General features: G+C 62.2%; 4 protein-coding genes across 9 annotated transcripts; 2 read left to right on the forward strand and 2 right to left on the reverse strand.

The window, feature by feature from the left end:
- Nucleotides 1-37: 37 nt before the first annotated feature.
- On the forward strand, nt 38-2079 carry PITHD1 (PITH domain containing 1). The gene is made up of 6 exons (XM_041460890.1): nt 38-266; nt 917-960; nt 1055-1132; nt 1296-1400; nt 1639-1747; nt 1821-2079. Exons 1-6 carry the CDS (start codon nt 84-86, stop codon nt 1920-1922), a joined length of 621 nt encoding a protein of 206 aa, XP_041316824.1. The 5' UTR covers nt 38-83; the 3' UTR covers nt 1923-2079.
- Nucleotides 2080-2219: 140 nt separating this feature from the next.
- LYPLA2 (lysophospholipase 2) lies at nt 2220-11571 on the forward strand. 2 transcript variants are annotated; one of them, XM_041460888.1, is made up of 10 exons: nt 2220-2382; nt 4856-4959; nt 6762-6793; nt 7503-7568; nt 7919-7966; nt 8129-8199; nt 8424-8497; nt 8615-8716; nt 8839-9015; nt 9529-11571. In XM_041460888.1, the coding sequence occupies exons 2-10, from the start codon at nt 4882-4884 to the stop codon at nt 9577-9579; spliced, it is 699 nt and encodes a 232-aa protein (XP_041316822.1). In that variant the 5' UTR covers nt 2220-2382; nt 4856-4881; the 3' UTR covers nt 9580-11571. The 2 variants fall into 2 exon arrangements, with proteins under 2 accessions (XP_041316822.1, XP_041316821.1); XM_041460887.1 differs by lacking the exons at nt 2220-2382; nt 4856-4959 and adding an exon at nt 5722-5952.
- Nucleotides 11572-11698: 127 nt separating this feature from the next.
- On the reverse strand, nt 11699-15653 carry GALE (UDP-galactose-4-epimerase). 5 transcript variants are annotated; one of them, XM_041460876.1, is made up of 10 exons: nt 14352-15653; nt 14162-14277; nt 13901-14014; nt 13597-13773; nt 13395-13508; nt 13249-13315; nt 13083-13168; nt 12899-12976; nt 12649-12763; nt 11699-12572 (listed from the first exon to the last, which is right to left on the reverse strand). In XM_041460876.1, exons 1-10 carry the CDS (start codon nt 14470-14472, stop codon nt 12517-12519), a joined length of 1044 nt encoding a protein of 347 aa, XP_041316810.1. In that variant the 5' UTR covers nt 14473-15653; the 3' UTR covers nt 11699-12516. The 5 variants fall into 5 exon arrangements, with proteins under 5 accessions (XP_041316810.1, XP_041316807.1, XP_041316809.1 ...); XM_041460873.1 differs by having other exon boundaries at nt 11699-12976; nt 14352-14478; nt 15130-15653; XM_041460875.1 differs by having other exon boundaries at nt 11699-12763.
- Nucleotides 15654-15785: 132 nt separating this feature from the next.
- On the reverse strand, nt 15786-20414 carry HMGCL (3-hydroxy-3-methylglutaryl-CoA lyase). Its single transcript, XM_041460879.1, has 9 exons — nt 20349-20414; nt 19765-19854; nt 19473-19580; nt 19031-19126; nt 18364-18512; nt 17979-18042; nt 17089-17277; nt 16736-16861; nt 15786-16342 (listed from the first exon to the last, which is right to left on the reverse strand). Exons 1-9 carry the CDS (start codon nt 20397-20399, stop codon nt 16241-16243), a joined length of 975 nt encoding a protein of 324 aa, XP_041316813.1. The 5' UTR covers nt 20400-20414; the 3' UTR covers nt 15786-16240.
- Between the last annotated feature and the right edge of the window lie 128 nt (nt 20415-20542).

Raw genomic sequence — 20542 nt, forward strand, 5'->3', positions numbered from 1 at the left:
TTATGCGGCACCGGGGCGTGCCCTGAGACACTGTGGGCGTGTCCCGGCGCCGCGCATGCGCGCTGGGCAGTCCCGGCGCGGCCATGGCGCACGGGCACGGGCCCGGCCGGTGCCGCTGCTGCGGGGAGGAGGCGGCGGAGCGCGGCGCGGCCTGGGGGCTGTACCTGCGCATCGACCGGCAGCGCCTGCAGTGCCTCAACGAGCGCCGCGAGGGCTCCGGAGCCACCGTGTTCCGCCCCTGGGAGGAGCGCGGGGACCGCTCGCAGGTGGGGCCGGGAGCGGGGCGGGCACCGGGAACGGAGGGGATCCTGCCCTCGGCTCGGGCCCAGGGAGGCACAGCGGTGTCCGGGCCTGGGCCTCCCAGGACGGGAGGAGCTGCTGGAGGGGGTCCAGCGGAGGCCACTAAGATGGTTTGGGGTCTGGAGCATCGCCCTGGGGAGGGGAGGCTGCGGGAGCGGGGCCTGGTCGGTCTGGAGGAGGGAGGGCTGAGAGGGCATCCCATAAAATATCCCTAAGGGTGTCAGAGGGGACCCCATAAACCATAAAATATCCCCAGGGGTGTCAGAGGGGACCCCATAAACCATAAAATATCCCCAGGGGTGTCAGAGGACAGTGCCAGGCTCTGTTCAGGGACAGGACGAGGAGCAATGGCCATAAAATAAAACACAACAAGTTCCACCCCAACTTCTTTCCACGAGGGTGGCAGAGCCACGGGGAGAGGGGCCGGGGGGCCGCGGTGCGATAACGGGGCCGCGTCTTTCCGCTCCTGGGAGCCCCCCCCAGATCCAGAGGCCCCTTCCAATCCCAAACATTGTGGGATTGTGTCAGCAAGGTCCCGTGGGGCCCCCTGAACCCCGCTGGGGTGATCCCTGCAGCTGTCCCCTGTGTCCCCTGACCTGCTCTTCTCTCTCCCCAGTTCGTGGAAAGCGACGACGACGAGGAGCTGCTCTTCAACATCCCGTGAGTTCCACCCCTCTGGCCCCGTCCTGGCTGGGCCAGGGCTCCTTGCCCTGCCCTGGGGCAGCCCTGGGTGACCACCCGTGTGCCTGGGCAGGTTCACGGGCAGCGTGAAGCTGAAAGGAGTCATCGTGATGGGCGAGGATGATGGGACACACCCGGCTGAGATGAGGCTGTGAGTAAAAGCAGCTTCCCCTCCCCAGCTGGGGGCTCTGTGCCACTGCTGAAGACAAAGTCGCTCCATTTCTTTGTGGAGAAGAAGCTGGGCAGTGTTAATGGATGGAATCCAATTAGCTGGCATGCTGTTAATAACTGCCTGGGTCTCCTTGTCCTGCCAGGTTCAGGAACATTCCTCACATGTCCTTTGATGACACAGCCAAGGAGGCAGAGCAGACCTTCAGCCTGAGCCGGGATCCCCTGGGAGAGCTGGAATATCCCACCAAGTAGGAGCCAGAGGGGCCTGGGGGCTGCTCCTGCCTGCCACGGGAAGGCTCAGCACAGGGCAGGGCCTCACAGCTGCCCTCAGGAGGATTTCTCCTCCCCAGCTCTGTCCTGCCCTCTGCAAGCTCCATCCCAGAGCCTGGGGCAGGAATTGCTGGGGTGCAGAATCACCCTGGCTGCTGTCCCCCCTTGCTGGGGCCCGCAGGAGCAGCTCTGGTCTCACGCTGTGTTTTCCCCCAGAATCGCCCGTTTCTCCAACGTTTACCACCTCTCCATGCACTTCCCAAAGAACTTCGGAGCTGAGACAACCAAGATTTTTTACATCGGGCTGAAAGGGGAGTGGACGGAGGTGAGAGCAGAGCAGGAGCGAGGGAGGGGCTGCAGTTCCTTCTCGCGGATTTTAAACGCTCCTCTCCACCCAGGCCCATCGCCACGAAGTCACCATCTGCAACTACGAAGCCTCGGCGAACCCGGCCGACCACAAGCTGGAACAGATCACCCCCCAGACTCACTTCATCTCCTAACGGGAGCCCGCCCGGGGCGGGACCGGCTTCCCGGAGCTCGGCAGCGGCTCCGCGGCGGCGGGACAGACGCGGGGCGGCGGGGCCGCTCTGGAGCCTCCACCGAGCCGCGTGCGGGGCCGCTACCGGCCGTGACTGACAATAAACACGCTGCGGTGCAGAGCTGTGCGCTGTCCCTGAGTCGCGGCCCTGCCGTGTCCACCGGTGGCACCGGCGGGGGCCCGTCCCCGTAACCCGTCAGCCGCCGGGGGCAGGGCGGGGCCGTGCCGCCGATAACGCGCTGAGGGCGCGGTCGGGGCCGGCCCGGCCGCGGTTCCCAGCGCGATCCGGTGCCCGTTCCCACCATGGCCGCCCGGTCGTTCCCGGCGCCGCTCTGCGTCACTTCCGCCGCGCTGCCGGAAGTTCCTGTGGGAGCGCGTCTGGGGGGAGCCGCGAGGAGCGCGCGCGCCGGGCCGCGGGAGAGGTGCGGGGAGGGGGGGGCGGCGGCACGTACCACCGAGGAAACCGGCGCTCCCGGTCGTGGGGAGATCCCGCCTCCCTCCGCTGCCAGGCGGGATTTCTGCAGCCCCCCGCTGGATTCCGCTCCCGGCGGGGCTCAGGGCCCGGGGGAGAGGCTGAGGCACGGTAATTAACGCTAATTAACGCCTGATGAACGCGTCCGGTGCCACCGGTGGGTGCCACACCTCGGAACCGGACCCAAATTCACCTCCTGGTTCGGATTGTGCCTTTACACCCACACGGGCACGTCTGAGGGGTTTATCCTGGGGGTCCCCTTGTGCTCCCTCCAGGAGCGGGGCAGGGATTCCCAGGAGGGATTTTGGGGTTCCCAGGAGGGATTTTGGGGTTCGCAGGAGGAATTTGGGATCCCCAGCAGCAATTTTGAGGTTCCTAGGAGAAATTTTGAGATCCCAGGAGAAATTTTGGGGTTCCCAGGAGGAATTTGGGATCCCCAGGAGGGATTTTGGGATCCCCAGGAGCAATTTTGAGGTTCCTAGGAGAAATTTTGAGGTTCCCAGGAGGGATTTTGAGATCCCAGGAGAAATTTTGGGGTTCCCAGGAGGAAATTTGGGATCCCCAGGAGGGATTTTGAGATTCCCAGGAGCAATTTTGAGGTTCCTAGGAGAAATTTTGAGATCCCAGGAGAAATTTTGGGGTTCCCAGGAGGAATTTTGGGGTTCCCAGGAGAAATTTGGGATCCCCAGGAGAAATTTTGAGGTTCCTAGGAGAAATTTTGAGATCCCAGGAGAAATTTTGGGGTTCCCAGGAGGAATTTGGGATCCCCAGGAGGGATTTTGGGATCCCCAGGAGCAATTTTGAGATTCCCAGGAGAAATTTTGAGATTCCCAGGAGCAATTTTGAGTTTCCTAGGAGAAATTTTGAGATTCCCAGGAGAAATTTTGAGATTCCCAGGAGAAATTTTGAGATTCCCAGGAGCAATTTTGAGTTTCCTAGGAGAAATTTTGAGATTCCCAGGAGAAATTTTGAGATTCCCAGGGGGAATGTTTGGGGCAGCTCTGAGCATCCCTGGATCCTCCCCAGCAAGGAGCGCACCCCATCGCTGCCGGGGGACGGTGCTGTCATTCCTGGCCGTGTCTCTGTCATTCCTGGCCGTGTCTGTGTCTCCCTGCCGGGGTTTTTGGCAGGTGTTGTTCCTCTCCGGGCTTGTTTTGCCCCTGGAGCACCCACGGGAGGGCACGTGTGGCTGTGTCAGAGCCGGGGAGCTGCTCTGCTCCCGGTGGTTTTGTTTGAGTGGGGAAGCGGCTGACGAGCAGTGGGTGGAACGAGTCGGGCAGGTCTCGGCCGGGCTGCCACGCAGAGCAGGCTGTTTCTCCTGGGTAAGGCTGGCTGCTGGCACTCTGTGGTTTTTGGGGGGGTTTGGGGTGGTCTGTGTGGCCCTGACCCGCTGGGGATGGTGCTGCTGTGGGAGGTGGAGCTGGGGCAGGGTGTGCAGGGTGAGGAAAGGTGTCCCCAGGGGCGGCTCTGGTCTCTGGGATGGGGACAGGACCTTGGGAGGGGCTGGAGCTCAGCCAGGGGAGGTTTAGGATGGAGATCAGGGAAACGTTTTTCCTCAGAGAGTAATGGACACGGCCCTGAGGCTGCCAGAGCTCCAGGAGCCTTTGGACAGCACTCCAGGGATGCTCAGGGTGGGTTTTTGGGGAGGCTGGGCAGGGACAGGGGCTGGATGGATGATCCTTCATCCCTTCCAGCTCAGGATATTCTGTGATCGCGCTCCCAAGGCTGATCCTGTTCCTGGGGGATAATGGCAGTGCCCTAAACAAGCTCTGATCTAATCAGTGAGGTGGTCAGCGGGGTCAGGGCAGATTGTGGGGAGCAGCAGCTGTGGTTTGTGGCGTAGTGGGAGCAAACACCGTGGACTGTTGTGGCTGAAGGCTGGCTGCAGTCAGCCCTGTGGGGTCTGGCAGGGCACAGGACAGCAGTGCCCACCCTGCCTGCTGCCCTGGGCAGCCACAGGGGTGTTTTCCATCACTGGGGAGGCTCAGACCAGCTCCCAGAGCTCTGGTTCATCCTAAACAGCCCCATAAAGCAGGGCTGGACCTTTATGGGTGCAGCAGAGCCCGTGCAGCTGCGTGCCGAGGCTTTCCTGCTTCCTGCTCGGAGCAGATGTGGGTCAGGCTCCTGCCCAGCTCAGGGAAGGGCTGCAGGGATGAGGGGATGCTGAGCTGCGCTGCCCAGCCGCCCTCTGCCCACGCCGGTGCAGCCACAGGAATAACTCTGGCTCTGAGGTGTAATTTCCAGGCTAATTTTAACACTTGCAGCGCCCCACGCGGGGAGCGTTGCTCTCCAGCAGTGCCAGGCCACAGCGTGGGGTGTTCCACCCTCGAAGCCTTCACCTGCTCTTTAATTTCCCCCCCAGACAGCTGCTGCCGTGGGTGAAGCAGCTGCTGGAGGGGGCTGACAGGTTTGTTTTCCCGCAGGTGCCAGTGTCGACCCCTCTCGGTGTATGTGTGGTAACAACATGTCTGTCCCCCTCCTCGCCGACGCTGTCACCGTGTCAGGGGCAGAGCGGGAGACTGCCGCGGTAAGGGCTGCCCCTCCTTCCCTCCCTCCCTCCTTCCCTCCCTCCTTCCCTCCCTCCCTCCTTGGAGCCTTTGGACAGCACTCCAGGGATGCTCAGGGTGGGTTTTTGGGGAGTCTGGGCAGGGACAGGGGCTGGATGGATGATCCTCCATCCCTTCCAGCTCAGGATATTCTGTGATCGCGCTCCCAAGGCTGATCCTGTTCCTGGGGGATAATGGCAGTGCCCTAAACAAGCTCTGATCTAATCAGTGAGGTGGTCAGCGGGGTCAGGGCAGATTGTGGGGAGCAGCAGCTGTGGTTTGTGGCGTAGTGGGAGCAAACACCGTGGACTGTTGTGGCTGAAGGCTGGCTGCAGTCAGCCCTGTGGGGTCTGGCAGGGCACAGGACAGCAGTGCCCACCCTGCCTGCTGCCCTGGGCAGCCACAGGGGTGTTTTCCATCACTGGGGAGGCTCAGACCAGCTCCCAGAGCTCTGGTTCATCCTAAACAGCCCCATAAAGCAGGGCTGGACCTTTATGGGTGCAGCAGAGCCCGTGCAGCTGCGTGCCGAGGCTTTCCTGCTTCCTGCTCGGAGCAGATGTGGGTCAGGCTCCTGCCCAGCTCAGGGAAGGGCTGCAGGGATGAGGGGATGCTGAGCTGCGCTGCCCAGCCGCCCTCTGCCCACGCCGGTGCAGCCACAGGAATAACTCTGGCTCTGAGGTGTAATTTCCAGGCTAATTTTAACACTTGCAGCGCCCCACGCGGGGAGCGTTGCTCTCCAGCAGTGCCAGGCCACAGCGTGGGGTGTTCCACCCTCGAAGCCTTCACCTGCTCTTTAATTTCCCCCCCAGACAGCTGCTGCCGTGGGTGAAGCAGCTGCTGGAGGGGGCTGACAGGTTTGTTTTCCCGCAGGTGCCAGTGTCGACCCCTCTCGGTGTATGTGTGGTAACAACATGTCTGTCCCCCTCCTCGCCGACGCTGTCACCGTGTCAGGGGCAGAGCGGGAGACTGCCGCGGTAAGGGCTGCCCCTCCTTCCCTCCCTCCCTCCTTCCCTCCCTCCTTCCCTCCCTCCTTCCCCTGCTGCCCCCCACGGAAAACAGAGCTGCTTCCATGAGCAGGCCAGCAAGGGCTCTGTGCTGTCCTCTCTGCTCCAAGGTGAGAGCTCAGCTCGGCAAGGCACAGGCTTAGGGCTGATTGGGCTTTTAAGCTTTTAAAAGCAAATCTCCCAAAGGAACCCCCCTCAGTCCTTCCCTGGGGTCTGCAGGCTGCCTTCCCTCTGCTCTCCAAGGCTTAGGGGGTGCTGGAGCCTGAGATGAAGAGCTTGTGGAGGTGGATTTGTGAGTCCTTGTTGACAGAGGAAAGGAATTGCTCCCTGTGATGGTGGGCAGACCCTGGCACAGGGTGCCAGAGCAGCTGTGGCTGCCCCTGGATCCCTGGCAGTGTCCCAGACCAGGTTGGATGGAGCTTGGAGCAGCCAGGGACAGTGGAAGTGTCCCTGCCATGGCAGGGTGGCACTGGAGGGGCTTTAAGGTCCCTTCCAGCCCCTTCTGGGATTCAGGCTGGGCCTGTGCTCTGGTGCCACTCCTGGTGGGATGATCTGTCACTCTTTGTCCCTGTGCTGTGCAGAGGAGTTGGGCCCTGCCCGTGGCAGCTCTGTGGCAGGATGACAGCACATCCCTGACCCACCCATCCCTGCTCCACGCTAATTTGAGCCTCTTGGAGTTGGTGACTAAGTGTCCATTTGCCACCTCCCTGCCAGCCCAGCCCAGCCCTGCCCCCTCTGACTCTCACACCAGCTAATTCCCTTCCTTCTCTGTTTAACAGGTCATTTTCCTCCATGGCCTTGGAGACACGGGGTGAGTGTCCCTGCAGCTTGCTCTGGCTGGGATGTGTGGTTTGCCAGATGCAGATCCCAGCCTTTTGCTGCTGCTTTCCCTCAGGGCATCTCCAGGATTTGTGTGGGGCTTTGGGCTGGGGTCTGCAGCCATTCCTGCACCAGCCTGGTTGGGAATGGCAGGGAATTGCTGCTGGCAGCTGTCTGCTCTTGAATATTTATGATCCCAGCAGCCTGGCAGCCCCCCACCCCCCACGGGTGGATTTTGTGCTGCCTTCAGGGATTGCTGATAAGCACTGCTGATAAGCACTGCGGCTTTTCCAGGCCTTGGCAGGGCTGGGCCTGCATGAGGACATCTCTGCTCTGCAAGGCCACCTCGGAGGTCCCATGGTGGTGACAAAGGGCTCCTCCCTGTCCAGGAGATCCCCTCCTCCCTGTCTGGACATTCCCTCCTCCCTGTCCAGGAGATTCCCTCCTCCCTGTCTGGACATTCCCTCCTCCCTGTCCAGGAGATTCCCTCCTCCCTGTCTGGACACTCCCTCCTCCCTGTCCTCCCTGCCTGCAGCTTTGGGGCTCTGTGTGCTCCCCTCAGATGGGATCAGTGCTGGGGTGGGTTCAAGAGGGTTCAGGCTGATGGGGTGGGTAAATAAGCTCAGGGGAGGGGTTGGGGGGCAGCAGCCAAGGGAAAGTGGCTGGGACAAGCCTTGGGCTCATCTCCTGTCCCTCCCCAGGCACAGCTGGGCCGATGCTCTCTCCTCCATCCGCCTCCCCTACGTGAAGTACATCTGCCCTCACGCGTAAGTGCTGCCCTGGGGGGCTTCTGGGGGGCTTCTTGGGGGGCCCTGAGGCTGCCAAGGCTGCTGGGGGAGGCCTGAGCCCAGCAGGGCTGCCCAGCCAGGCTGGCTCTGCTGCCGTGGTCAGCTCCTGCTGCAGGCAGAGCTGCTCCCACAGAGTGAGCAGCACCAGAGACTCTTTCCTTTCCCTTCTTTTCCTGTTTATCCCTGATGGCTGCAGGGAAAGGAAAAGGCTCTGGAGCTCCCTGTGCATCCCTGGTCAGGCAGGAGGGGGCTCAGCAGGAAGGGGAGAGGTGTCAGTCTTCCTGCTCCCCTCACACTTGAGCTCAACCACCCAAAATGTTCCTCCACAGGCCCCGGATCCCGGTGACCCTCAACATGAAGATGGTCATGCCCTCCTGGTCAGTGCTTCGGGGAACAGGGCTGGGTGGGGAGTGGGAGGGATGGGGGAACAAAATCCACTGCCCTGTGGGGGCCAGGGAAGGGCAGAGCACCCCCAGCTCCTGCCTCCCCACACTCAGGGTGCTGGGAGAGGTTTTGGCTGACCCTGCTGCTTCCCCCAGGTTTGACCTGATGGGATTGACTCCAGATGCACCTGAGGATGAAGCTGGGATCAAGAAAGCTGCAGAAAACAGTAAGGAGCTCTGTGAGGGGAGGTGGTGAGCTGTTGTGTGCCTCTCCCTCACTGTGATGGAGCAGGTGTCTTCCACCTCTCCCTTGTTTCTGCTCCTGTGATCCCAGCAAACTTTCCCCTGGCCTCTCTGGCACCTCCCTGTCCCTGATGTGCACCCTGAAGCATGGGCTGATGCTTTTCAGCCCTTTCCCCTTCCACTGACCCATTTCTCCATCTCCTTCCAGTTAAAGCAATCATTGAGCACGAGATGAAGAACGGGATCCCCCCCAACCGCATCATCCTGGGGGGCTTCTCACAGGTGAGGGACCCCAATTCCTGCTCCACCTGTCACAGGGGGATGGGTGGGTGTGAGCTGGGCCTGAGGGTGTCCCTGCATCCCTCGTTGATCCACGCTGACTGTGTGTTCCCCCTGCAGGGCGGTGCCTTGTCGCTGTACACGGCTCTCACCTGCCAGCACCAGCTGGCCGGGATCGTGGCGCTCAGCTGCTGGCTCCCGCTGCACAAGGCCTTCCCACAGGTACCCCTGGCATGGGATGCTCCCTCTGCAGCTCTCCCTCGTGAGGAGGGAACTGCTGGCTTGTGTTGGGGACACAAAGCACCATTGGTGTCCCCTCACTGAGTGTCCCCTCCTCGTGGCAGGCGGCGAACAACGGTGTGAACAAGGACATTGCCATCCTGCAGTGCCACGGGGAGATGGATCCCATGATCCCCGTGCGCTTCGGGGCCCTCACTGCCGAGAAGCTCAAGTCTGTGGTCACCCCCACCAAGGTGCAGTTCAAAACCTACCCTGGAGTGATGCACGGTTCCTGTCCTCAGGTCAGTGCTGGGTGTGGAGGGAGGGGGTGGCACCCCCTGGGTGGTGATCAGTGATGGGCCCGTGGGAATGGCCTGGAGCTGTGTCAGGGGAGGGCTGGGATGGAGCTCAGGGAAAGGTTCTTCCCCAGAGGGTGCTGGGCAGTGCCCAGGCTCCCAAAGAATGGGCACAGCTGCGAGGCTGCCAGAGCTCCAGGAGTGTTTGAACAGGGGTGCTCAGGGTGGGAATGTTGAGGGGTCTGGGCAGGGCTGGATGATCCTTGTGGGTCCCTTCCCTTTGGGATCTTTTGATCCCAGGCAGGGTGGGGAACACATGAGGTCTGTTTGTTCCTGACTTGCTCTGAGAGGCTGCAGAGCCCTTGTGCCCCATCCCGACCTCTGGGAAGGTGCAGAGCCTCGAGCCCCATTCCCAGGGCACAGCCCGGCCCCGGGGGAGGTGCAGAGCCCCGGGCCGTTCCCGGGGCACAGCCCGGCCCCGGGGCAGCCCCGGTGTGACGGGCCGTGCGCTGCCCGCAGGAGATGATGGCGGTGAAGGAGTTCATCGAGAAGCTGCTGCCCCGGATCTGAGCCGAGCCCCTCGGGACTGTCGCAGGGGAGGGTGCCGAGGTCACCGCCTGTCCCTGTGACCCGCCAGCTGCGAACGGAAGCCATGGCCCCCCCAGCGCACCTCCCGCCACCCCCACCCGTGCCCGCGTCCTCGCACCGCGCCCCCTCCGGCTCTCCCGCCGCTCCCGCATCGGAGCTGCCTAAGGCGAGTCTGGGAGTGGCCTTTTCTCTCCTGCGCTGGCTCCGAGCGGTTCCCGGGGGAAGGTCACCGTCCCCTCGGGTCCCCGCGGGGCTGGCACGGCGCGGGTGAGGTTTTCCTCTCGGGTTTGGGGTTTTTGTACCAGTATTAGGGGCGGGACGTGCCCGGCTGCGGCGGGGCTGGGGCACCCCTGGGGCTCGGAGCTTTGCCCTCGGTGGCGGCTCTCGGCCTCTGCTCAGGCGACTCGCGGGTTTTCAGTCAGAGCTCAGGAACCCGGGACTCCCCTGCGGACGCCCCCAGGCCCCGGGGCAGGCTCTGCCCTGGGCTGGCACCGCCAAAGGCTGCCCGGGGCCGGCAGGGAGGGTCAGTGCAGCTCCCGCACCTCCCGCACGGCCCCGCCTGTCACACACGCACACTCCCCTCAGCCATCGGCCTGGGGCAGCTCTGCCCTCCTGAGATAATCACCTCCTTCCTCCTGCTCCTCCTCCTCCTCCTCTTGTTGCTTTTACAATCTCCATCCCAGAGGCATCTCCCCCCTCCCAGCTCAGCTCTGCACCCTCGGAGCCCCAAAGCTTCGTTTACACTCACGGAGCCACCGGCCCCGTCTTCAATGTCTTCTCTTGCTGCTACTTGTCCTTCCCTTTGGCCTTGGGCTGCCTGGGGAGGGGGAGGTCCCTGCACCCCGGGTTTGGCTCCTGGTGCAGCTGGAAGGAGCAGCTTTGCTCCCAGCCATCATCTGAGCCCCGGGGGCTGCTGTGCCCCATCCTCTGTGCCCCCAGGACTGGGGGCTCCTGCCTCCCCATGTACAATCACTTGTGGCTTGTCCCCTCCCGACTGCTGGCATCGTGCTGGGGCCCCGAATGTCTCCTCTGGGGGGGCTCCTGGCTGACCCTCCCCTCCCACAGGGCCTGGGGCAGTGGCTGTGGAGCAGCTCTGCCCTCACCCCCTCTCTCCCCGGGCTGAGCCCCCAACCAGGGCTGATCATGGCTTTTAAAACACCCCCACATTCCCCTGGCCCCAGGGCTGGCCCTGCTCCCCCTGCCCTGCCCCAGGGAGCCTCTGCCCTGTGCCAGGGAGGGGAGGGCTGCCCTGGGGGGCTCTGGGGGGGCTCAGCCCCGGCAGTTCTGCTCCAGCCTTGCCCTTCCTGCCCGGGCTGTGCAAAGCAATAACCTCCCTCTGGAGAGTGCATCGTGGGGCCCACCCTGCCTGGGGTCTTGGCTTGGGCTTTTTGTTCTTGCTCCTTTTAGGAAGTCTGAAAGCAGCAGAGCTGCTGCTGGCACTGGGGCAGCCCAGCCCTGCCCTGGGCTCAGCCCTGCCCTGGGCTCTGCCCTGCTGGCTCGTCTATACTGTGTTTTAATGCTGCTGTGCCCCCGGCCCCCTCGCCTGGCTGGGGGGCATGAGAGGGTGGCAGGGGTGGGATGGCAGCTCCCTGGGGACACCAGGGGCTGGCAGGGGTGGGATGGCAGCTCCCTGGGGGCACCAAGGGCTGGTGATGGACAGACTGACCTGTGTGACTGTGAACTGGAACCGTGTGTGGTGGGGGGCCTGGGACCATCCCTCTGCAGAGCATTCCTGCTCACTCCCTGCCCGAGCAGTGCCGGGACCCCGGGAGGGAGAACGGCTTCTCTCCATTCCTCAGTACAGCTTTGGGTTTTTTCTTTCTGGGTTTTTTTTTTTCTTTTTTTGGTTTTTTTTTTATTTTTTTGTTGTTGTTTTTCTTCTCGTCTTCCTTGTACATGTTTGGGTTTTTTTGTGTGTGTGTGCGTGCGTTCCACAGAGAATCAAGGTGAAATAAATCCTCAATTTATCCCGGAGCTGAGCTGGCGTCATCCCTGGCCAGGCAGGACCACAGATTTGGGGGGAATGGGGTTCCATGAGGCCCCAGGTGCCATTTTTAGGGGCAGCAGCTCTGGCTGAGGGGAAGCAGAACAAAGCTGCCACTTAGAAAGTAGGAAAGTTTATTTTAAAAACAAATCAAAAGCTCCATTCATAATTTAGGAGCATAAGTTATTCATCCAGCCGACAGCACACGGGGCTGGCTGCGTCATCCCTGCCCTGGGAGCTGCCAGGAATAAATAGAAGCAGTGTGGGACGGGGCAGAGCTGGCTCCTGGGCAGCCTTTGGCAACGGGCTCTGGGGAGTGGCTGCCACAGGAGGCCAGAGCAGGCACCCAGGGGGCTGTGGGCAGCCAGGCCAGGCTGGCACAGCCCTGGGCAGGGGCTTCTCCAGCTCAGCAGGAGAGGGGGAGATGAGATTTGGTCCCCAAAACCATGCTGGGGGTAGAGAAAAGGGGGGTTGGAGGAAGCCTTGGAATGTGACTGGTCCCTGTGGGAGGTTCCTGGTGCCAGGGGAGGGGCAGAGGTGCCTTGGGGTCCCCCTGTGCCAGGAGGGAACAGGGGCTCTGCTGCAGGTTGGGCTCAGCTGTCCCAGTGCTGGATGCCCAGGGCACAGGGAGGGCTCAGGAGCTCCCAGCCAGGGCTGGCTGCAGCCCCTGGGCATTCCCAGGGGCGTTCCACGCCCGTGGTGCCAAACCAGGCCCTGGCTCTGTTCTCTGTTCATTGTGGTTCTGCTCTGTGAGATGAAAAGACCTGGGGGATGAGGATGAGGAGGGGAGAGGCTGAGGATGCTCCAGCCTTCCTGCCCCGTGCCAGAGGCAGGAGGGGGAGCTGGAAGTGCCCTCCCAGGATGGTGACAGCCCTCGGGGAAGGAGGCAGAGCTGGCTCAGAGCAGCCTTGGGCCCGGCCAGCCCTCGGCACAGCTCAGTTCTTGCTGAAGCCCGTGGGGTTCTGCAGCTGCCACCGCCACAGGTCCTCACCTGGAACAGGAGAGGGGAGGTGAGGGAGGGCAGGGGGTTGGCAGTGCCCACCGTGCCAGGGAGGGGATGCCCTTACACATCTTGTCCAGGCCAAAGGCAGCCTTCCAGCCCAGCTCCCGCTCGGCCAGCGTGGGGTCAGCGTAGCAGGAGGCCACGTCCCCCTCCCGCCGGGCCGTGATCCGGTACTTGATCTGCAGGGAGAGCAGCACCGAGGGCTGGGGGGCTCCGGGGGGGTTGAGGAAACGGGGCCAGGGCTGCTGGGGGGGAGCAGGGCCCTGTGGGGGCAGTGCTGCCCTGTGCCTGTGAGCCTGCAGCTCTGCCCTTACCTCCCTCCCCGAGGCTTTCTCCATGGCCCGGACCATCTGCAGCACGGAGTAGCCGGTGCCTGTGCCCAGGTTGTAGATCTGGGAGCAGAATAAAGGACAGGGATCAAGGGGAGAAAGGCTCTACTTCAGGCCCCATTGGCACCCCCATGTCCCCCCAGGGCTGGCAGCACCCCAAGGCTGGTACCTTGCAGCCACAGTTCTCCTTGAGCTTCTTCAGAGCAGCGATGTGGCCCTTGGCCAGGTCCACGACGTGGATGTAATCCCTGACTCCTGTGGGGACGCAGAGGGTGAGGGCAGGGTCTGGGAATCCCAAATTCCCCCATCCCAAATCCCCCCGTCCCGTGACGCACCCGTTCCATCGTCCGTCTTGTAGTCATTCCCAAAGACGCTCAGGAACTCGCGGCGTCCCACTGCCACCTGCACAGAGGGACAGCCCCGTGGAGCCCCAGCGCCTGCGTCCCCTCCCTGTGACCCCCAAGGGCTGTGGGGGCCCTACCTGAGCCACATAGGGCATGAGGTTGTTGGGGATGCCCTGAGGGTCCTCCCCGATCATCCCCGACTCGTGGGCGCCGATGGGGTTGAAGTAGCGCAGCAGGACGGCGTTCCAGTCCTGGGGACACACGGACGGGTCACCCCCGTGGGGACACACCCGGTGTGGGGTCACAGCCGGGCTGCAGCCCCACAGGGCAGCTCCTCACCCTCTCTGCTCTGCAGAGATCCCGGATCATCTCCTCGATGAAGAACTTGGATTTGCCGTAGGGGTTGGTGCAGCCCCCGACCGGGTGCTTCTCGTCCAGGGGGAGGTACTTGGGGTCCCCGTAGACGGTGGCGGAGCTGCTGAACACGATGTTCCTCACGCCGTGGGCCTTCATGGTCTGCGAGGGGCAACGGGCAGCGCTGCTGCAGCTCCGTGCCCTGTGCCAGCCCTGCACGGGCGCCGGCAGGGCCTGGGCACGGGGAGGGCAGAGGGAGCAGCCCGGGATCACTGCCGGCCCCTCTCACCTCCAGCAGCCGGATGGTCCCGGTGAGGTTCACTCTGTAATATTCCAGAGGCTTCTGCACCGACTCCCCCACGGCCTTGAGCCCCGCAAAGTGCATCACGGCCGAGAAACGGTGCTGCAGGGGGAACGGGCTGGGCTCAGAGCCACGGCAGCGGGCAGCAGCCAGGATCCCCACAGGAGCGGGCACTGCGTTTGCTCCCGAGGCTCCCACCCCTGCCAGGACCCCGGGAGCCACCCCGGGCACGGCCGCTCCCGCTCTCACCTTCCTGAAGAGCTCCTGGAGCGCCGCCTCGTCCGTGATGTCGAGCTCCTGGAAGATCACGGGCCGGTGCGCGATCTCCTGCACCCGCCGGAGGCTCTCGGGGAGCGCCTCGGAGCCTGGGGATGGAGGGGAGTGAGGGGCGCTGGAGCCGAGCCCAGCGCGGGATGGAGCCGGGCCGGGGCTCCCGTACCTCGGATGGCGTTGTGGAAGTTGTCGATGACCACGGGGACGTAGCCCGCCTGCAGCAGCTCCAGCACGCAGTGGCTGCCGATGTAGCCGGCGCCGCCCGTCACCAGGATGGTCTCTGCCATGGCTCCCTGCGGGGACAGCGCCAGATGGCTTGGTTGGGCACGGCACGACCCGGCACGGCTCGGTTGGGCACGGCTCGGCTCGGTCCTGCCCGAGGGACGGGCGGGGCAGGGCCGGTCACACCTCCCGGACACGGAGGTGGCACATCCCGGAGCCCGGGCTCTTCCTGGTGAACCCAGCCCTGGGCTCACCTGTGCCCCTCAGGGCAGCAGTTCTCACTGTTAATTAGCTAATTAATTAATTAATTAACCGGGGCGGTCTCTGCAGGGCACCAGCTCTGCCCTGCAGCCGTTCCCTCCCGGGCCGGCCCCTCCGCAGGAAGGGCTTTGGGCAGGCACGGCACCCGCGGGACCCCGGCCCGGGAGGAGCCGAACCGGGACACTGCCCTCCCGGGGCTGGGGGAAACAGCGCCTGGGCCCGGGGGGAGAGGGCGGGGAAGGCAGAACCAGCGCGGGTTCCAGCCGGGGAGCGGGGACAGGCCCGGCAGCGAGCGGAGGGGTCCCGGGGCCGAGCGGCGGAACGCAGCCGGGCACCGGAATGACTCCAGAGCGCCGGGTACCGCCAGCCGCGGGGGCTCGGGCTGCCCGTGCCGAAGGAAGCAGGGCAGGGCAGCACAGCCGTCCCCCTGCCCGTTCCCCCCCGGTTCCCCGGTCTCTCACCCGCCGCTGCCGCCGCTCCCGCTCAGCCCCGTGAGGGGCGCGGCCCTTTTAAGGCCGGGCCTTGGCTCCGCCCCCCCCGGCGCCACGCGCGCCGCTCCTCCATGGAAACGTGTCAGGGCTACGGGGCGGCAGCGGGGACAAAACTCCGCGAGGGACGGCCGCCATTGGTGCGCGCGGGAGGGGGCGGGGCCACCGCGGGGAGCCCGGTGCCACAGCGCCCCCTGGCGGCGGGAGGAGACCGTTGCCCCAAAACTCCCAAATTACCGCCCCAAAACCCCGAATTATCGCCCCAAAACCCCGAATTATCGCCCCAAAAGCCCAATTTACTGCCCCATTCCGCCTCATTTCCGTGGCGTTCATTAGGTTTGGTAATTGTTACAGGTTATTGAAGTCATGCGGAGAGCAGGCACACGCAGCCTCCCGTGCTCCTCTCCAGTCTCACAGCTAAACTGCTCAATGAATTACTTGAAAAAGAAGAGCTGGGGGCGCTTCCCAAGGACCTGAGCACCCGAGGAGTTTCACACTCTCTGCCCTCAGCGTGGAATTCCTCACCCCCAGCCCACAATAATGCAGAATTTCCACGTACAAGAGGCACTTGGAACCAAACCAGCACCAAAAGCTCCTTCGTTGGTTCAGCTGAATCAAATTCTTCACAGTTCAGATTATTAAATAATGTGTTTATTACTCCTGGTGTGCTGAGGTATCTTACAACAGATACCCAGTGCAGCAGCACGGCCCTGAGGGATCCCAGGGGAGCACCAGGGGGGTTTGGGCTCAGCCTTTGGCTGTTTGTGGAGGGCAGAGAGGGAGGGAGGGACAGGCAGAGCTGCAGGCAGGCTCCAGCTGCTAAAGCTGTGCTCGCCCTGGGCTCTGCAGGCAGGAGCTGCTGCTCTGCTCTGAGCTCTCCTCTGCCCCTCCCCGCCCCTCCAAGGCACACGGGGGCAGCCCCAAGGTCCAACAGAACAAAGTATCACAGGATATTCTCTCACTTCTTCCTGATTCTGGTGGATTTTGAGCTTCCTCTCAAATGCTGAGCTCAGGAAGTCAGACAGGAATCCCAGCCAGGGCTGGATCCTCCATTTCTTGCTCCAAGGAGAAATCCCACTCAGTGTCACAGTCTGCAGGAGGCCTGAGACACCTTGGAATTGGTTTTTCTGTTCAGGGCATTGCAGATGAAGGTGCCTGTGTCCATCAGCTTCTGGAGATCCACCCCCTGCACGGGAAAGGCCCAGGACATGCCTTGAGGAACATCTCCAACCATCCCAGGACATGCCTTGAGGAACACCTCCAACCATCCCAGGACATGCCTTGAGGAACATCTCCCACCATCCCAGGACATGCCTTGAGGAACATCTCCCCACCATCCCAGGACATGCCTTGAGGAACATCTCCCACCATCCCAGGTGCCCCACACCCGTCCATCCTGGCCTTGGGCACTCCAGGGAGAGCCACAGCTGCTCTGGGCACCCATGCCAGGGCCTGCCCACCCTCCCAGGGAATGTTTTTCCCTGATATCCCCTCTCACAGGGCAGCCATTCCCCCTGTCCTGTCCCCACCACGCTCAGGCTCCTGAGCTGAGGCCTGGGCAGAGCCTGGTGCCACTCACCGTGTGGATGCCCAGCCCGTTGAGCATGTACACCAAGTCCTCTGTGGCCACGTTCCCAGAGGCTCCCTGGGCATAGGGACACCCCCCAAGGCCAGCCACGGAGGCGTCCACCACGCTCACCCCCATCTGCAAACAGACCCGAGTCAGGGGCTGCCCTGGGAACACAAAATCTGCAATTCCCAAGCAAGCCCCGAGGAAAGCTGCTCCATTTGTGTGCCCCTGGCAGTGCCCCAGGCCAGGCTGGATGGGGCTGGGAGCAGCCTGGGGCAGTGGCAGCTGGCCAGGGGGTGGGACAAGGTGGGCTTCAGGGTGTGTGTGAGTGCCAGGAGCAGTGTGCAGAGCAGGGACCCCACCTGCAGGGCCACCAGGATGTTGGCCAGGGCCTGTCCGTAGGTGTCGTGGCAGTGCACAGCCAGAGCCCCCACGGGCACCTCCTTCATGACCACTGCCAGCATCTCCCTCATGCTGCCCGGGGTGCCCACGCCGATGGTGTCCCCCAGCGAGATCTCGTAGCACCCCATGGAGTACATCTTCTTGGAGACCTGGGCACAGCCAGCACGGGCACTGAGAGGGCATCCTCCCTCCCAGGGCTGATCCCTGCTGCACCACGATCCCCTGGACACTCCTTCCCTCCCAGGGCTGATCCCTGCTGCACCACGATCCCCTGGACATTCCTTCCCTCCAGGGCTGATTCCTGCTGCACCACAATCCCCTGGGCACTGCTCCTTCCCTCCCAGGGCTGATTCCTGCTGTACAATCCCCTGGGCATTCCTTCCCTCCCAGAGCTGCACCACAATCCCCTGGACATTCCTCCTTCCCTCCCAGAGCTGCACCACAATCCCCTGGACATTCCTTCCCTCCCAGAGCTGAGTCCTGCTCTACCTCAATACCCTGGACACTCCTCCTTCCCTCCCAGAGCTGCACCACAATCCTCTGGACACTCCTCCTTCCCTCCCAGAGCTGATTCCAGCTCCCCTGGACACTCCTCCTTCCCTCCCAGAGCTGATTCCTGCTGTACAATAATTCCCTCTTGGGGAATTATTAACACCTCTCTGGACACTCCTCTCCACAATTAAAAACCCACAGGTGTCCAAACCTCCCTCAGTTCCCTGTTTCAGCTGGATTCAGCCTCTGAGAACCTGGATATTCCCTCATAAATCCCCCTTATATCCTGGATAACCCCCAGTGCCCACTTTGCATCCCTCAAAATAAATCAGGAATTCTGGCTGTATTTCTGACTCACCTCTGCAACTTTAGCTGCAGAAATCTTCCCTTCATAGGGACATCCAAGGACACAGGAAACATACCTGTGGTTAAAAAAAAAAAAAACAACAAACTTTTAGCTGGAAAAGGGCAGTGGGATTCCACTGGACAAACCAGCCAGGACTTGTGCATCTTCCATGTCTGCAAGGTGGGAGAATCAATTTCATATTCCAGTGGCCAAAGGTCACAGGATTTCACCAATCTCTTCTTCCATGGGTGTAAAGTTTGCCAAGATGAGCCCAGAGGGCTGCTGGGGGTGTGATCTGTGCTGATCCATCTGGGATGTTTGCCAAGAAAATCTGACCCCAACTGATTCTGGACGATTCCAGAGTGAATGTGGGTGAATCCCAGCAGGAAGGCCTTACCCCCTGACAGGAATGCTGGCTTCCCTCGCTGCCCTCATGACCTCTTCAAACCTGTCCAGGCTCTCCTCGATGGAGCAGTTGATGTTTTTCTGGGTGAACAGCTCAGATGCAGCCCCAAAGATCGACACCTCTTTGGCTCCTGCTGCCACCTGCAAATAAAAAATCCTGAACTGGAACCACAGCACCACTGAGGCTGGAAAAGAGCCCTGAGTTACCCCAGAACTTCTTAAATCAAAGCCAGGGGATTTTTTTCTTGTGAGGGAAATGCCAAACAGAGCCACAACTTCATGATTTCATGGCCAAGAGTTAATTCAAGGGTTTCAGAGGCATCTCTTGGTAGAGGTGTCTCAAACCAGCCCCATAAACACCTCCCTTTACAGAAGCTCTCTGTTCCCAAACAAATCTGCCCTGTTTATTCAGACTGGAAGATCTTGGAGCTCTTCTGCACCTCAAAGTCTCTGTGATCTACAATCTCTGACCACAGCTCTCTCATTTGATAAAACCATTTCCCCCCGAAGAACCCAACCCTTCCCTCAGCTCACTCTGCAGCAAAACCAGCAGGACACATGTGAGCTTGCCTTGAAAAGGGTGAAGGCAGAGGAGCAAAGGAGCAGGTGGGGCTGCAAAGGCCCAGTGTGGGGGGATGCTGGCTTTCCCCAGCCCTTACCGCTGCCTGGAAGCCCCTGAGGTTTGGAGTCAGCACAGGGTAACTGATGCCAGGGGATTTGTTGATGCCCTGCAGGACCTCGGTGTGATCAGCCATCTGCAAAGCAAAGAAACATCTCTGAGGGTCACAGCTGCCTGTCACAAAATCATCACTGAAACTCCTTTTTGTAAAGGGAACAGAAATGTGTGGGGATCAGAGCATCTCAAAGCAAACAGAGCTGCAGGCTGAGGGCTCAGGGGGCACCCAGCCAGGCCAATGTGCACAAACAGCTTTGTGTGTGACCTGTCTGTCCCTCTGCTCTTGCCAGGGTCCAAAGGGAGCTCTGGGATATTTTAACTGCTCTGCTGCTTCTTGCCCAGTAACAGGGATTTGGGAGCAAGCAGAACCACTGGATCATTGTACTTTTAGAGCACACCACTGCAAATCCTGTCTGAACACTGACCTGAGGAACCCACTTGGGGGACACGAAGCTGGTGGCCTCTATGACCTGCAGCCCTGTCTCTGACAGCATGTTGATTAAATTGATCTTCACTGAGGTGGGCACAAGATTCTAAGAAGAAGAAGAAAAGAAAAACGACTTAAAGTTGTTATTATTTACACAATAAACTCTTCCACCACTGAAAAAAAAAAAAAAAAAAGCAGCATTTAAAGAAAAGCCGCCCCACTGGGGGGTGCTGAGGGGATTTGGCTGAGAACGGCCCCGGGAGGGGCGGGGAGCCCGGACCCGCCGCTACCTTCTCGTTCTGGAGCCCGTCGCGGGGTCCCACCTCCACCACCTTCACTCGCTTCGGGTACGCCCCGCCCGCCGCCGCAGCGGAGCTCACCTGGCACGGGGAGCAGAGTCAGCCGAGCCCCGGAGCCCGGCCCGCTGTGCCCCAGCCACAGCCCCGCTTGGCCCGGTCCCGGTACCCGCACCCCGGCCCCGTTTGGCTCCGTCCCGGTGCCCCCCGGTCCCTCTGCCTCCGGTACCGATCCCCCCACCCTGGCCCTGCTTGGCTCTGTCCCGGTGCCCCCCAGTCCCTTTGTCCCGGTCCCTCTGTCCCGGTCCCGATCCTCCCGGTCCCTGTGTCCCCAGTTCTGATCCCCCCGGTCCCTGTGTCCCGGTCCCGATCCCCCCCGGTCCCTGTCCCCAGTTCTGATCCCCCCGGTCCCTCTGTCCCCGGTCCCGATCCTCCCGGTCCCTCTGTCCCGGTCCCGATCCCCCCGGTTCCTGTGCCCCAGTCCCTCTGTCCCGGTCCCGATCCCCCCGTTCCCTGTGTCCCCAATTCCAATCCCCTCCGTCCCTCTGTCCCCAGTTCCGATCCCCCCGATCCCTCACGGGCCGCAGCGATCCCGCCCAGCGCGGCAGCAGCCGCCGCGCCGCCGCCATGTCCGCCGCGCTCACGTGACCGCACACACCCCCTGCACGTGACTCCGCCGGGCGGGGGGCGTGGCTCCGCTGGCCACGTGAGCGCTCCGCACGTGGCACCGGCACCGCGCGGCGCTGCGGCCGCGGCCGCTCCGTGCCCCGTG

The sequence above is a fragment of the Pyrgilauda ruficollis genome, unplaced genomic scaffold, assembly GCF_017590135.1.
Source record: "Pyrgilauda ruficollis isolate IOZ18807 unplaced genomic scaffold, ASM1759013v1 scaffold149, whole genome shotgun sequence".
Classification (NCBI taxonomy): Eukaryota; Metazoa; Chordata; class Aves; order Passeriformes; family Passeridae; genus Pyrgilauda; species Pyrgilauda ruficollis.